The sequence below is a fragment of the Schistocerca nitens genome, chromosome 4, assembly GCF_023898315.1.
Source record: "Schistocerca nitens isolate TAMUIC-IGC-003100 chromosome 4, iqSchNite1.1, whole genome shotgun sequence".
Taxonomy (NCBI): domain Eukaryota; kingdom Metazoa; phylum Arthropoda; class Insecta; order Orthoptera; family Acrididae; genus Schistocerca; species Schistocerca nitens.
Window position 1 is genome coordinate 854,564,055 of NC_064617.1, and position 16,917 is coordinate 854,580,971.

The 16,917-nt window shown below is 43.0% G+C and overlaps 1 protein-coding gene across 3 annotated transcripts in view; it reads left to right on the forward strand.

The window, feature by feature from the left end:
* LOC126253297 (kelch-like protein 28) overlaps window positions 1-7,166 on the forward strand; it is a 153,997-nt gene extending 146,831 nt beyond the window's left edge. For all 3 annotated transcript variants that reach the window (XM_049954527.1, XM_049954528.1, XM_049954529.1), the window contains 2 exons: window positions 378-564; window positions 6,802-7,166. In XM_049954527.1, coding sequence (XP_049810484.1) covers window positions 378-564; window positions 6,802-7,054 — 440 coding nt within the window. In that variant the 3' untranslated portion in view covers window positions 7,055-7,166. The remainder of the gene's footprint in view (window positions 1-377; window positions 565-6,801) is intronic.
* The last annotated feature ends 9,751 nt before the right edge of the window (window positions 7,167-16,917 follow it).

The following is a 16,917-nucleotide window of genomic DNA, read 5'->3' on the forward strand; positions in this document are numbered from 1 at the left end:
ATAGAAAATTTTGAAAGTTTTAAAAAGTTTTATAGAAAGTTTTTAAAATTTTTATAATTTTACATTTTATTGTCATGTCATCTATTAAACATGTCAGGGATGTGATTGGTCAGTTGTTTGGTCAGTAGGAATCTTTGGGAATCATTGATAGCACTTTGTGAACTCAGGTTTGAGTAATCTCAATCATCTGTGTATTGTTATGCACCTAATCAGTTGTAAGAAACCACGTAGGTCACATGTATATAATCCTTGGTGTAGCAATATTCATAAATGTTGGATATTACAGTATCTTTTTCTTTCTTCCCATGGAGTTCTTGAATAAAATGCCAATGGTTTTTGTGTCATTCATGTGCAAGTAAAGTAGCTCATTGCTTCAGGTGGAGATTCCCCAACCGCAGAAAGATGTACATCAAAAGTTGAGAGACTTGACATTTCACAAACTGCATGGTACTTTGTGGCTCCCATGGTGCAGGCACGTGCTCACTTCGGTTGTGTGGCAAGTGGTCAGTCCATTTATGTTGCTGGAGGCACTTCTGATGAGATATACCTCAGAAGCATTGAAAGGTATGGAGAATTTGTATTAAGTCCAAAAATAGGTTAGAAAGAAAATTTTTGTGTGTTAATAAACAGCTGGCTCTTAAATTACCCAATTTCTGATACAAGAACTATGAATGATAGTATTTAATACTTGCTTTTACATTATCAGGAATAGTTTTATTTTTTTATATTTTTTATCATCATTGTGATTAAAGGCTGTACAGCCTTTCACTTTATGGTGCTGTTATTTATTGGTAGAAGAGTTTCATATTTAAGAACACAAAACTAAAAATATTCCACTGTTATTTGTTTATTTTGTACGTAAGTTTGCAAAGCTGACATCAGGCAATGATTTTGTTAGCTGATGAGGGTTTTGTAAGATTGCTACAGGTAAAATGAGCATGGGGGTTTTAAGGCTGTGTACTATTTATTACATTCAAATTGCAATTATAAATAATACATCAAATAAAAGAGCAACTTAAACAATTTTTTGTGTACCTGTGCACATGCACATACATTATTTCCTGTATCTTTCATTAAAACATGCTAGTAGCAAAGATGGTGACCAGTGAACAGCTACTTTTTTGTGTTTTACAGTTAGCAAGGCCTGAATATGTTGTTACAGCAGAACATGCATTTGATTTTAAGTTCCATTGTAATCGTCCAAGTGACATTAACACCCGTAGATGATATCATCAATTTGAAGACACTGTCTGCCTTTGTAAAGGGAAGAGTGTGAGATGACCTAGAGTGACTGAAGAACATGTTGAATGAGTGCGCATAGCCCCAAGACATCAGTTCGGAAGGCTAGTTGTGAATTAGAAATTCCAGCGACATCAGTATTGAGACTTTTAAGGAGATGCTTACAACTATTTCCTTACCATTTGTACTTGTTACAAGCTCTAAAGCATACATACTGTGGTTTGCATGCCAACTTTACAAACAAAATATTTCTGCATGACAATGAAGATTTTTTGGATCTTGTCATCTTCAGTGATGAAACATCATAACCTAAGAGGAAATGTGAACTCACATTTACATTTATTTCTGGGGGTCAGCAAAATTGCCACAAGTTGGTACAGTTGCAATGAGAACTCCTAAATTGAATGTTTTTGTGCTGTATCCTGGTGGGAAGTTTATGAGCCTATCTTTTTTGGTGACGCAACAGTAACTGGTGTTTCTTACCTTGATGTGCTAGGACTACATCTCTTTCCTTGACTTGGAGAATCTGAACCACAGAACTTTATTTTACAGGAAGATGGTGTGCTGTCTCACTGGCATTACTCAGTATGCCACTTGTTAAATGACATTGTACCCGACCACTGGCTTGGCCGCAATGGCCCTGAGGACAGAACTCATTTCATGTGGCCCCCATGTTCACCTGATCTGATGTTATACTATTTTTACCTTTTGGGGTTCATAAAGGATCTTGTGTATGTGCCTCTGCTAACAGCTGATCTATCTGACTTAAGACACGGGATTAAAGCAGTTTTTGCAACAATTATTACAAACACATTGATGAAGGATGGATGATACTCACATTGAGCACTCTTATGAAAAACTGTTCGAGGTACTCTTCCATTTGATGTAATACTCAGTATAATTACAAGTTGAATGTAATAAATGGTACAAAGCCTTGAAACCCTGATATTAATTTTGAAAAACCCAATGCTATTAAAATAGTGATTACTTTGTCTTTTCGTCTGATTTACAATGTAAACAGGGTGTTAAAAATGTGTTCAATATTTTGAGATGGTAGTATCCACCAAAACAAGAAAAAATGTCCAATATTTATGGGCTCTAAAATACATACCTTAAGAGCTATGAACACTTTTTCATCTTGGAAACTGTGAAACAAATCTCTTCTACTGCAAGCTCTTTCCTTTCAATATTTTGGGAATAAGTAGTATACATGGGCTCTAATGTGCATACATTAAGAACTATAAACATATGTCGATCTTTGCTCCTGTGAAAAACATCTTTTCTATTGAACAAGTGTTCATAGCTCTAAAGGCATACATTTAGAGCCTATATTTATGGGATATTTTTTCCTTGTTTTGGACCATACTACCTCCTCCCAAAATATGGAAAGAAAAATGTTTGCAGTAGAAGAGACATGTTACATGATGTTGAAGATGAAGAAGTGCTCATAGCTCTTAAGTTATGCATTTTAGAGCCCATGTTTACTGGACTTTCTTATTTTGATGGGTACTACCACTTCTCAAAATATTCGACTCTGAAAGCAAGGAACATGATGAGAGGTGCGTAGTCAAAGAATTGGTGGAGAACAAGGTTCATGTGTTCCTCTTTTCATTAATGAGAGTGACAAGGGGGTTACTATTTTTTGGCAGGCTATTGTGTGAGATAAGGCATGGTAGACAAGATGGGAAGGGTATTATCAGTCTGCACAGGCCTCGGAAAGGTTTTCAGTCCACTGCAAAAAGAGAACCACTCTTCAATGCAGATGTGATGTTCATATGTCACCTGAAATGAAGAATATCCTCCCTGCCATCTTTACCACTCCTCTTACAGTTTTGTTCCATTGACCAATAAACCTAAGCCATATTTTTGTTCGTCCCTATACGACTTTTGCTCCCAGACGTCTGTCCCATGGGTCTTATCTTTGTGAAAGTCCCAATGTGAGACTGGATTCAAATTCTGGTTGATCACAAATTTTCAGCTTTCCACATTGATTTCAGTCAATTCCCGCTTTCAGCCAATGTCAGTAATTCCTTTGCATCATAATGAGGTTGATTTTAATCACTGCTTAACTGTCGATGCTATACTGATCAATTAGTCAAAAAAGTGATAACCTAAAAACATAAAACTTTAAACTGCTCTGGATGTGTATTCTGAATATATTTTATTGTTCTCATTGATTTCAGTGATTGGTCTCAATGGTGTAATAAAACTCTAAAGGGTAAACTTGCAGTCCTTGCACCAAGTGTTGAGTCTCTGCATGTGTTCTTGCATTCCACTAAAACTTTCCTAGATACATCATATCCATCTGCTAATAACATAATGCACTTTTTACCATTGTTTATTGCTTTGTGGCTCTCATAGATAAGCAAAATAATCTTAGTTTCTAAATGTTCCTGTTTTTGGATTCCATGTCGTGTCCCACAAAGGGGACTTGCTGTCTCCAGAAAGGTTATAATATGTAAGAATAGTGTGTGTTCCATTTTTAAACAACACGTCGGTGTCGCTGATTTAGACCTATACTTGAACACATTCACATTTGATCAATGAATCTCCTTGAATATGTGCCATTTCTCCTATGACCTATGATAAGCTTCTGTTAGTAAAGGAGCAAATTTTGCACCTAATCTCTACATAGTAATTTAAGTACCCCTTCAAATAAAGTAACTTTCCTCTTTATGGTGATTCTAACTGATTTTCTATTCTACCTTCTCTCATATCAATATCTAACAATGGAAAGTCCATATTGGAATATCAACAATATTATTTAAAGGATACTTTCCAATGCACCATAAAGATGAGTTGCAGACAGGCATGATAAAAAGAATGTTACATATAAGCCTTCAGCCAAGCCTTCTTCAGAAAAAAGAGAAATGGACACACATTCATCCAAGCAAGCACATCTCACAACATGTAGTCACTACCTCTGGCCAATCTGAGCAGACTGCAATAGAAATGCTTTGAAACTGCAATAGAAAGGCTTTGAATGGGAGCAACAATCCAGAGCGGGGTGAGAAAGAGGGAGGGACAACAGGCTATGGGTGAGGAAGAGACACCAGCACTGTCTAGTACAACATACAGGGACTAGAGGTGACAAGATAGGGCTGACAATACAGCTTCAGGAGGCTGTTGGGGAGAGAGAGGGGAGGGGGAAAAACAGGGAGAGGGAAGGAGAAGAGCAAAGAAGGGGAAAATACCAGTGGCTGTGCTGGCTGGGAGCAGCAGGTAATGAGGGTATGAGAGGTGAATAGTGAGGAGACGACAGGAACATGGGGCAGAAACAATTGGGTAGAGGATGTGAGGACAGTAGGTTACTGTAGGTTGAGGCCAGGATCTTTTTGGGACTGGAGAATGTGTTTTAAGAATAACTTCCATCTGCTAAGTTCAGAGAAGCTGGTGGCAGAGGAGATGCAGATGGACCAGGTTCTGAAGCAGCCCTTCAAATCAAGTATGTTATTTACAGCTGCATGTTAAGGCACAGGGTGATCCACTTTGTTCTTGGCCATAGTTTGGAGATGACCATTCATCCTGTTGGGCAGCTGATTTGTAGTCACACCAATTAAAAAGCTGAACAATGACTGCAACAGAGCCGGTGTATAACAGTGCTGCTTTCACAGATAGCTCAGCCTCTGACGCAGCAGGATAAGCCAGTAACAAGACTGGAATAGGAAGTCCTGAGTGGACTGGGCAGGTCTTGCACCTCAGTCTTCCACAGGAATATGATTGAGTGGATTGGGCAGGTCTTGCACCTGGGTCTTCCTCAGGAATATGATCTTGGGGTAGAATGTCCCTAATTTCAGGGTATGATGATAGTGGGCCGCCCTGCGGCACAATATGCAGCTGTACAAAACATACATGATTTAAATGGCTGCTTCACAACTCGGGCCATCTGGATCACCCCCCTCGACCATCAGCTTTTCTAAACTGTACAGATGGTACTTATCCTTACAACACATTCTCCGCTTCTGAAATCACTCCAACCTCAACCTATGGTAACCTACTATCCCCACTTCCTCCACCCAACTGTTTCTGCCCCCTCTGTCCTGTCACCTCCTCATATTTTCCTCTACTCATCCTCAATGAGTGCTGCTCTCTGCCAGCTCATCCACTGGTCTTTTCCCATTCACTGCTACTCTTCTCTCCACTCCCTGCTTTTTCCCCCTCCTCGCCCTCCCCCCATAGCCTCCTGATGCTGTGCTTATCAGCCCTGTCGTACCACTCCTTGTTCCTGCATGCTTCGCCAGGCAGTGCTGGTTCCTCTTTCTCCACCCATACCCTGCAATCCTACTCCTTCCCCTGTCCTACTCTGGACTGGTACTTCGTTCAGTGTGTTTTTGTTGCAGCCTGGCTAAGTGGCTGGGGGTAGTGGCCTTGTGTGTGTGACATGTGCTTCCTTGCATGAATGTGTGTGCATTTCTCTTTTCTGAAAGATATGTGGCCAAAAGATTATATGTAACATCACTTCATTGTGGCTGCCTGCAACTCTATGTGTCGTCTCTATGTTGAGTAGCAATCTATCCATTTCATAATATTGGTCAACTCAGTGTCTGCCATTTCAACATTCATGTGATGATTGAAAGGAGGAACCATAGTATGCTCTTCGACAAGGGAACAATTTCAGGAAAAAAGAATTAGGATTTTCACCATCTGTGTGTCCTACTCCATTTTGGTGCCAGTATGATCAATGAGTGACAGTACAGCTGATTTTGATAAGTTTATTGACTTTAGATAATAACAAAAAAATCATACATTTTTTTAAAAATCAGTTGATAGTATTTTACTTTAAAGTTCCCTGAATGTGTCTCAGATTGTCCTTACATTCATTTTAAGCCTGTCAGATTTTATTTAACAAAAGGTATTTAGATATATTTAATAACCACACATATATATTCACATGAAAAGGCATCAGTAATCATTTTCTGTACCTTTTTAGGATTGTGATGAATTGAATGCTACATAGAAACATATAGCTCCACAATGCAAAATGCGCTGTTGAACCATGTTTCACTGTAATTTCACTTTCAGCATCACTATTACAAGTTCTTTGACCCAAACATCAAGTGTGGCATCATATACACCTAAAAACCATAAGCTCACTATGTGTCCAAATATAAAACAGATGGTGCTACAACATGGGCATGATCCATTAACTGCCTTATTATTATCTCCAGTCGTCCTATCCTTTCTACTACTCTCTTCGTTTCAGTATTTCAGTCTCTCTACCTCCCCCCCCCTCTCCCCCTCCCCCCTCTCTCCCTCCCCCCCTGCTCCTCTCTCCCCCATACACACACACCTGTGTGACTACCCTGGCCCAACAAACTGCAGTGCCAGCAAAATGCAGTTAGCCAGAATTGTGTTGCAATAAGGTGTACGAATATGTGTGCATGTAGCTCTGAAAGAAGATTCATCCAAAAAGCTACCAAAGTTCTCAGTCTCGTTTATAGGTCAATTGGAACTTAACCCCTTCACTCTTTGGTGATTTATTACCTTCATTCCATAAATTTTTTGTAGTCAATAAGATGCATTTACAATATTATTTTGATGTTAAGTATTTTATGATTTCAGGTATGACACATCAACAGACACATGGTGTGTCCTGAAGCCAATGCAAATACCCCGAGCGTATTTTGGAATAACAGTTTTCCACAATCGAATTTATTGTGTGGGTGGCAGTGATAGTGTGCATGAACTCAATACAGTAGAGAAATATAATCCAAGCACTGACATGTGGCACTGTGTTATTTCCATGAATGTCAAACGTGTGTCACCATCTGCTGTAACAGTATATATTCCAACATTTCCTGGTGAGCTGCCATAAGTACTAATGTATATATGTATGGATCATACTGGCACTACTCTTGATAATGAGATGATGTGAAAGAAAATGTTGTGTGCCATGTTCTTCTTTTAAAAAAAAAAAAAAAAAACCAGAGAGAGAGAGAGGAGAAGAAGAAGGAAAAAAAATAAATCTAAAAAATTCCCAAGTATTACTACTCAGATGACTTCCATGAATCAGACTAAAGAGAAATGAGGAAACCAGGAATTATATGTGATTATTAATCTATGAGTGTTAGTGCAGCATTGGATAAGGAAGAAGTAACATGGTACATTGGAAAAAGCTTATACAGAGCCAGAGGAGAGCAGGGACTTCAAAGTGAAGAGAAATGTAAACATGACTATTAAAGAAGAATGGAAGTTAATTAAGAGAAAGGAAAGTTACAATACTACATTTATGAACTTTTCCTAGCAGTTAGATATTTTCTTTGTCAATAATTCACTTAACTGAAACTTGGAGGTGGTTAAATGCTTGTCCGACAATAAGTAGGTCTACTACCCTGTCTTTTTTCTTGTGCCATCACTAAAGTAAGAAGTATCTTAAAATGAATGAGACAAAACTATTCCTTCTAAAATTCTGAGATGCAGGATGATGATGGGCAGTGAAAAGAAAGTTTCCATATAATTTTCAGACAGAATGCTTGTAAAGGGGAAATGGTTTTATTTAGTACCAGCGTCCCATGTATTAGCTATCACAATGTGTTCTTCTTGTCAGAATTCTGATATTCTTAGAAACAGCTATTTAAAAATTTAACAGTTTTAGTTGCATCAGCTCATTTACAGCTTTATTACATGTATGTGTAATCTATTACTCTTCATTTATTTGTCAGGACTAGTAATATGCGTATTGGTATGAACAGCATAGATATTAGCTGTGTGAAAGCTTTAGCTTTGTTAAAACTATGTAAACAGATGTGCTGCAAATAGAAACAAATGATGGGATGTTACTTTATAAATCTAGAAATCAAGCCACAAATGGTACTGAATAAGACACAGAAGAAATACATATTTGATGTGGGACTGGGTATAAGATATCCATCTGCCAAATGAGGCCAGTGATAAATCCTGAACCTTTGTAACCAAAGGTTCCTTACCAAAGAAAACATGGAAACTGGTGGAAAGTTAAATGTGTTAAAAGGAAATAAGGTGTAGCAGAGCAACTCACTATCTTAGATCAGATAACACTTGTAAAATGTACTACAATTTACCTGACATGTTGTGGCTTTGTTTCTAATACACTAATTTTGTTGTTTGCCTTCTCATTGCCTCTTGCAAGCATACATTTCACTGGACCTGTGCTACAAAGATGCAGTAACAAGCATCTAGAACCCAAAAATGTAGGAAATCAAATAATTAATATAGATATTTTTTCTGTTGCAGTTCAAAGTGTCTTTCCCACCCACACCTTAAATAAAAAAGAAAAACTATTTAATTTCCAGTGAACAATACATATTATTAGCTGCTTCATTCTACTATAGTTTGTGTTGCCAATGAGTGTGATTCTTCAGTTATATTGAGATATTATTTCCAAAAACTTAACTGTTACAAGTGACTAGCTTTAAGTTCTATTAAAAAAAAAAAAAAAAAAAAAAAAAAAAAAAAAAAAAAAAAAAAAAAACCTCAAGATGACAAAAAATATTGCAGAAGTCAAGTAGCTGTATGCCACATGTAACTTTGTCAGTAATTAGTTGTTGCTAATGACTACTTACATTAACTTCTTCAAGCACATTGCTGTCATTCTACTGATTATCATGTACATGTTCCATGTAAGTTATTCCAATGTAAATTTTGGAAAATAAATGAACTACAGTGATTGGTCACAGAGTATTATTTTCTGTTTGCCAACTGAAAGCTGCCTTACTCATTGTGTTCACATATTTGTGTGTTGAGTTCATTCTTACTTATGTAGAACTGGAATGAGGAAAAAAACTGAAAGAATGACAATTTCAATGCATAGATATTTTATTATGGTCAGTTAGCTACGACATATGCAAGATCTAACTTTGCATCATAAATAAATTCTCCCTACAAGAAAGTTGGCCAATAATATAATTTAGTTGTGAGTTTATAGATGAGGAGACTTTTTTAGTCGATGGTGATTAATTGTTATCATCAATCACACTGTAAAATGGAAAATTAGGGACTGTTGTTGTTGTTCTTCTTGTTGTTGCTGTCTTGAGTCAAAAGATTAGTTTGATGCAGCTATCCACGATAGTCTATCCTGTGCAAGCATCTTCATCTCTGCATAACTACCACAACCTACAATCATCTGAATCTTGGTCTCACACTAAAGTGTTTATTCCCCCCCACTTACATTCACATACTCTCTCTCTCTTTCTCTCTCTCTCTCTCTGTCTCTCTCTTCCTTCCTTCCATCACCGTGAAGCCTCAGGATAACCAGTTATTTTACTGCCAAAAAAGCAAAACTCATCTATTACATTTACTGTCTCAGTGCCTGAGCTAATACCCTCAGCATTGCCTAATTTAATTCAACTACATTTTATTACCCTTGTTGCTTTGTTATTGATATTCATTGTATAATCTCTTTTCTAAACACTGTCAGCTACATTTTGCTGCTCTTTGGAGCCCTTAGGCATCTCTGACAGAATTACAAATTCATCATCAAACTGCAAAGCTTTTAAATGTTCTCTATGAACTTCAATTCACTTCCCAAATTTCTCCTTGGTTTCCTTCACAATGTGCTCAATATACAGACTGATTTATATCAGGGATAGACTACAAACACATTTCACTCTTACTGTCACTGTGGTTGTGAGCATCTGTGTGTCTGGTTGTGTGTGTATGCAAATGTGTGTAATATTGCTACAGAAAGAGCAAGAGCTTGAAAGCTAGTGTAAATACTGTATTTTGTTGAGTGTGAGGAGGATTACCGGGTTGGTTGCACCAGTAATTACACCCCTTTAGCAGTAGTTCATTTATTAACCTTAACACATACATGGATCACAAAGAATTGAACTAAACATGACGGAACAGCCAAAGATAAAGCTTAGAGTCCAAAGATGAATGCATATCGATGTTGGTGTCAATTTCCTCAGCACCACATAGCCCCCCCCCCCCTCTCCCCGTAGCCACGCAGTACGGAGTACTCTTGAGAGGCCGGGGGGGGGGGGGGGCAGGGATGACTATGGCGTCGGTAGGGGTGGTCCGCGGGAACCAGACCATGGTCGGCTCGACAGCGTGGTCGGGGAGCTGTGTGGGTAGATGTCGTGAAGGAAGGTTCGGCCACTTAACCTGGGAGTCGTTGAAGCGAGCCGGGTGTCATACTGGACGTTCTGGTCGTGCAGTGACAGTTAGGCCGGCGGTTTGTGGGTGGAACGGAACGACAACAATGATGTCTCCGGAAGGCGTGGCGAACACACGAAGCATGTCTAGGTTGACGTCGGGCGGGAGGGGAACACATTTCACCAGGTGGCAGAGAATGGTGGAGGTTGTGTCATGAGAACTGGATGAAGAGAAACACATGATGAACAGTGTATAATCGCGCAGTATTATTGAGATGTTGTGGATTATGTCCGGGGGGACAGGCACAAACACCTCGAGCGAGGGCACATTCAAGATGGGGGAGGGGGTGGGAGGGGGGGCGTGAGGAACCTCGACAGGGCGAGGCAGGCAACAGTGGAGAGGTCAAAACGACCAGTGAAGGGGCTGGCGGCGAGGGCGTGATTGTAGGTAAGCTCGACGTGGTGAGCATGTGGTCACTCGATGGAGTGCGTGAGACCGGAGTAGAGGGCGAGGTCGGAGGAGAGCTCGAAGATTGGAGCTGGAAGTCACTCGACGGAGTCTGTGAGACCGGCATAGAGGGCGAGGTCGGATGAGAGCTCGATGATTGGAGCTGGAAGTCACTTGATCGAGTGTGTAAGTCTGACGTGGAGGGAATGGTCGGAGTGTCATGAGCCACGACAGTGAGTGGTGTGGTTGTGGCCTGAAGGGGGTAGAAGAAGGCTCGACATGAACAGGCTTAAGTCCGTTGAGAGAGACTGTAACAGCTGAATCTTTCATCTGGATGTCATAGGTGTTGGCTGAGCACCGGAGGACTCGGTACAGGCCGGTATATGGAGGCTGGACGGAAGCATGGACAGTGTCATCTCGGAGCGTGACATACTCGCAATTGTCCAGAGATTTCAGGATGTGAACATTAGGGCAGGAATGGCTGGTGGGCGGAGGGATATGGAGGTTGATGAAGTGGCGTCTGACACAGTCCACAAAGGAAGGTAAATCAGACTGAGGGAGAGAAGCGGAAGGGCTCACAAGTTTGCCAGGGAGAACAATGTTCTGGCCATATACGAACTCGGCTATTGTGCCTTTGAGGTCTTCCTTATAGATCGCATGAATACCGAGTAGCACAAGGGGAAGGGCCTCTGCCCGTAGACAGTCGTGGTATCGAAGAGCCGCCTTGAAAGTGCAGTGCCAGCACTCGACTAGCCCGTTACTTTGCGGGTGATATGCTGTGGTATGGATGCGCCGGATGCCGCAATTGTTACAAATCCCATTGAACAGGGCCAACTCAAATTGTCTGCCCTGGTCAGTCATGATGATAGCTGGACATCCGAAACACGATACCCATGACTCGACGAAAGCTCGAGCTACAGTTTCTGCCATAATATTGGGGATGGGGACAGCCTCGACCCAGCGAGTTGTTTGGTCGATAGACAAGAGAATATAATGAAAGCCATTAGAGTGGGAGAGAGGGCTGACAATGTCAATATGAATATGCTGGAAACGCCCAGGAGGTATCGAAAAGGTGCCGAGGGGGGGTGAAGTGTGCTTGTGTACTTTGCAGCTTTGGCAGTGAAAGAGTCAGTCATAGCAGGGGTCCATGGAACGGGTCGAGATCCAGAAGTGTTGGTGCCTGCCAAGGCGTCCATCAGTGAAGCGTGAATCTCCTCAGCCCGAGGTAGAATTTGGCGATAATAATTAACGGTCCCCAGAAAGCGCCGGAGCTCTTTGAATGACGAAGGTCTGGGTAGGTTTAGTATTGTTTGTACTTTCTCAGGGGGCGGTGAAATGCCATCAGCTGAGACCTGAAAACCAAGAAAAGTGACAGCGGGTTGATGTGGCTGCAATTTGTCCTGGTTGGTCTTGCTGCCTGCTGCCGCGAGAGTGTTCATAACAGTTTGCACGTGTCGAATGTTGTCCTCCATGGAGGAGCTGAACACAAGAATGTCATCAAGATATGCAATGCAGAATTTCAGGTCGAATAGCACTTCGTTGATGAAGCGTTGTCAGGTCTGGGTTGCGTTTTTCAGACCAAAGGGCATGAATCAAAACTGAAATAACCCGATTGGGATGGTGATTGCTGTCTTCTCGATGTCTTCAGGTGCCATGGGGATCTGGTGGTAGGCCCGTTTGCAATCAATGACAGAGAATGTGGTTGCACCTGTGAGGGAACAGGTAAAGTCGGCAATGTTGGGTATGGGGTAGGTGTCCATAATTGTTCGTGCGTTCAGTCGACGGTAGTCTCCACATATAAGGGTGTAGACCAGCTACTGGCAGAGGGTTCAATGATGCCGGAGCTTAGTAGTTCAGAAATCTTATTTTTAAGGTCAGAGAGGTGCTCAAGACAAAGTCGACGTGGTTTACTGGAGATCGGGGGACCTGGCATGAGGCAAAGATTGTGAACCGTGCCGTTGGTGACAACGGAAATGTTGCCGGTGGCATGGGAGGCGGTTTGTGTACAATGTGTGGCGGGAGGGGCAGGCGAGGCGTGATTGTAGTGTTCGGAGCCACTCAGCGGATCTGAAGGGAGCCGAGGCAGCAAGGTGTCCCAGGAGTCAACGCGACAAGATGGCCAGCGGCCCAAAGCAGTGGCACCGTGTTCGGGTGAGCCCGGTAGAGCTCGTGAGTCCATTGTTCGAGGGCACGGCCTGTGGCAGCACGGTCGCGGGCAAAACGCTTGGTGCGAGTGCACTGTTTGTGTTGTCAGTGGTGGTCGCACGGCGGCACACAGGAGCTGAAGTTGCAAAGTTTGAGGTGCTGTCCGCGAGGGGCCGGGTAGTTGCCATCAGTTCGGGAACATGTGACGCTCGTCGGGCATGCGCACTTGTGTCCGGCCTAGTGTCAAACGCTGCCATGTTAGGAGGGTGTGGCCCTGCGGAACTGTCAGTACATGTTATGGCAGTCTTGATAGCACAACTGCGAGGGGTAGTGGCAGGTAAACATACGGAGGCTCAATTGCTGGTACTGCAAGCAGATTCGGCGCACTTACTGACCTTGCTTTGTATTTGCTGTAGTGTCTGTAATTCGCATCAGAGAGCTGGAGCTGTGTTTCGTGGAGCCGGAGGGAGAGCTCAAAGTTTTCCTTGTGTAGGCGAATGACGTGTTCAAGCTCGACAAGGCACTTGTGCGTGGTTTCTTGTAACATCATCAACAGAGACGAGCATGTACAGATGAGATGAGCCCAGACCGATGTGTCACGGGGGGTTTGCTCGACGGAGCACAGGGTAAGTGAGTCTTGGACAGATGATGAAACACGGTGTCTCACACTAGGTCTGGTGAAAATTTGTGGTGTCGCAAGATGTCAATGTCTAGTATAGGTTCGGCAATTTCGCACACTAAAAAGTCCACTCGAGTTTGCAGTTTGCGGAGAGTGAGACGATGTGGTAAGTTGAACCCAAGCATTGTAGTTTAGTTGAATTTACGGCTTGCAGTGAAGTATGATGAGGGTGGATGTTCAACAACGCTAAGGATGTAGGCAGCAGCGGAACATCGGCGCCTGTGTCCACTAGGAAAAGGTATCCCGACGAAATGTCTTAAATGTAAAGTCGTCCGCAATTATCCGGTCGTTCCCGAACAGAATGGAGCGCTGGGAGGTGCCTGGCATGTTGTGCACAGAAGGCGATACCCGGACATACCTGCGATTGGCGTTTGGGCATGTTGTGCACAGAAGGCGATACCCGGACATACCTGCGATTGGCGTTTGGGAAGTAGCAGGGTGGTCTGCAATTCCGTGCCGCCTCACCAAACTGTGTGTGGAAGTAACAGTACGGGTAGTGCGGTTGCATTTCCTGTGGAACGTTCGTTGCCAGTGGCGGTGGCCGAGGTTTGGTAGCTGCAGCAGGTTCGGTTGCAGGAGGGGGCGTGACCTTAGGTGGAGCCGGTGACATCCCAGTTGCTTGTTTACTGCTTCCCGGAGCGAGCGGAATGGTTGGCACAGTATGGCCCCAGCCGCGTCTGGGTGCAGGACGATGAGCCTGAACCTGAGACTTGCCAGGTAGGCAGTGGCTGGCAAAATAGGGCAGTGATGCATCATGTAGCTTGTCAGCAATTGTCATTCTTTGCTCAACAGGTTCGGGAGACCTTTGAGCCTGTGCAAAGTGGATGTGAGGAGATGGTGAGGAGAGATGTGTCAGAGAATAGATCGGCGCTGACCAGGGCATATGTAGCTGTCTCCAGAGCTGGGAAGCTTTGTCGTTGCCTAGTTGCTTGACGTGGAGCACTTACCATATTGCTGCCTCAGTTGAGCGTGCAAGCTGACATAGAACAGTCTTTTTGGCTAGAGTGTACCGGTTAGATGAGTCCGGGGCATCAACTAGATCAGCAATCAAGTCCTCCTGGCCATGCAGGTGGGTGATGAGGCACAGAAACCTGGTTGACTTGTCGAGTTTGTAATGGTCGAACACTTCGTCCACAGTTTTGAACCAGGTTGTTGCTGTGTCGGGATTAAACGGCGGCAGCGTCGGTAAGCATTGTAGAATGTTCGGAAGAACAGGTTGAGTTGAGTTCATCAGGGCACTGCCTGAATTGAGCTGTTGTTGCTGTAGTATTCCAGGAGAGTGTGCCTCCAGGGCATGTGGCAATGATGGCTGTTCGGGTGGCAGCATGAAGGTGACACGTTTTGGTTAAGCGTGATCCGTCGCTATGCGGAAGGCCGACGTGGGTGAGACACGATAATGTGTCGATTGCGGTTGTGGAAGCTCAACATGTTGTGGGTGTGTTCGAATTGATGCGTTGTGGAAGACCAACGTGGATGAGCCACCGAGATGTGCCGAGAACAGTAGCGGAAGCTCAACTGGAACCGGCGCAGGGGCGACAGGTGAGAAAAAGTTCAAAGTTTGAGAACGCGTGTTAGTCCACGGAAAGCTTGACATATGATCAGAGCCAGGGCCACCTGTGTTGCAGGGAGGCTGTGGAGGTGCGAGCTGTCCAGAAGCACAGTGAGGTAAATGATGTCAAACGTTGGGCGGAATGTGTGAATGTTCACTGTTCATAGTCACTCCACTCAAAACGGTGTGCGGATAAGGTGGATGTCGTGGCACAAAACACTGAGCAGTGGGACGGAGGTGGAGGTCAGGCACAGATAACAAGTTATTGTTCCTGTTGCAGGCCGAGGTATCGAAGTAGAAAGGCATGTGCTGATGCTTAACCGAGACAGGCACGGGCGTGGTCAGATGCTGAGGAGGTAGACCTGTGAATGAAGCAGTTTCGAAATGATAATTAAATGGGCACCCTAGCTGCAAACAGGCATTCGTGTACTTCATTGGGGACCCTGTTTGCAGCTAGGGTGTCCATTTAATTATCATTTCATTTCTAGCAAAGCTGCATGGTCATCCACGGTAACTGTTCTTTCGGGAACTACTACCGTCATATATACGAAGCAGTTTCGGTTATGTAGCAGGTATCCATGTGGTACTGCACGGATTGCTGTGTGGCAAATCGTTGTCCTGGCGGTAGTAGGTTGTTCAACGAAGCATTTGCAGAAATCGGCATTGGTCCCGCACTGCACGGAGATCTGTAAGAGGTAACTGCACAGTCGATGAGGGAGGGCACATGTGGCGGGAACAAAGGCATTTGATAGCTGGAGTCATGCACATTCCTAACCTCACTTATTGTTGCAGGCTCGGAAATGTCCGGCGAAATCGGCGTAACCATTGAGTGAGAGGCATCGTGTTGCAGTCCTGGTGGGTGTACATCGCCCACAACATGATGCATGTCGATCACAAAATCCGGCAGTAGGTGCTGGGCTGAAGTCATTGTTCGAATGCTGTGTCGATGTAATACACGCGAAAATAACCGACATGGAGGTCACAGACACAGTAAAAAGGGCAAAAATGGAAGACGTTACAACTCGGGGTCACCAGTGAGGAGGATTACCGGGTTGGTTGCACCAGTAATTACACCCCTTTAACAGTAGTTCATTTATTAACCTTAACACATACAAGGATCACAAATAACTGAACTAAACATGGCAGAACAGCCAAAGATAAAGCTTAGAGTCCAAAGATGAATGCATATCGATGTTGGTGTCAATTTCATCAGCGTCACAAGTGTTTCTATGCAACACATGTAAGTTAGCTACAGGGGAGTGGTTGCCTTCCATTTATTTTGTGTAATTTTTTATGGCTGTGGTTTTACATTTCTGTAAGAGGGAGAATATTTTGTGGAAATAAATGTTGATTAACACTCAGAGGTGTAAGTCTTTTGAATTGGCATCCTTTCTGCAACCTCTAGGTGAAAGCTTCTTTTATTCAAAGAGTCTGAGTCTGATCAAACAGTATCATACAAAAAAGATATTCCCAAACAATGGAAACTCCAGGTTGGAATATCAACAAAGGAGATGGCAGGCAGTGTGCTCGCGTGTGTGTGTGTGTGTGTGTGTGTGTGTGTGTGTGTGTGTTTTCTTTCCTGAAGAAGCCTTTGGTCAAAAGATGTGTAACAGTCTTTTTGTTGTGCCTCTCTACAACTCAACATGTAGTCTTTATGTTGAGTAGCAATCTATCTTTCTCCTAATATTGTTAAAAAAGACATTCTGCAACAGTTGCCAGGTAATGAATTTTGGCTATTTGTACTGCAGCAAGCTCTGCTAATTGCTGTCACAGAATCAGTTAA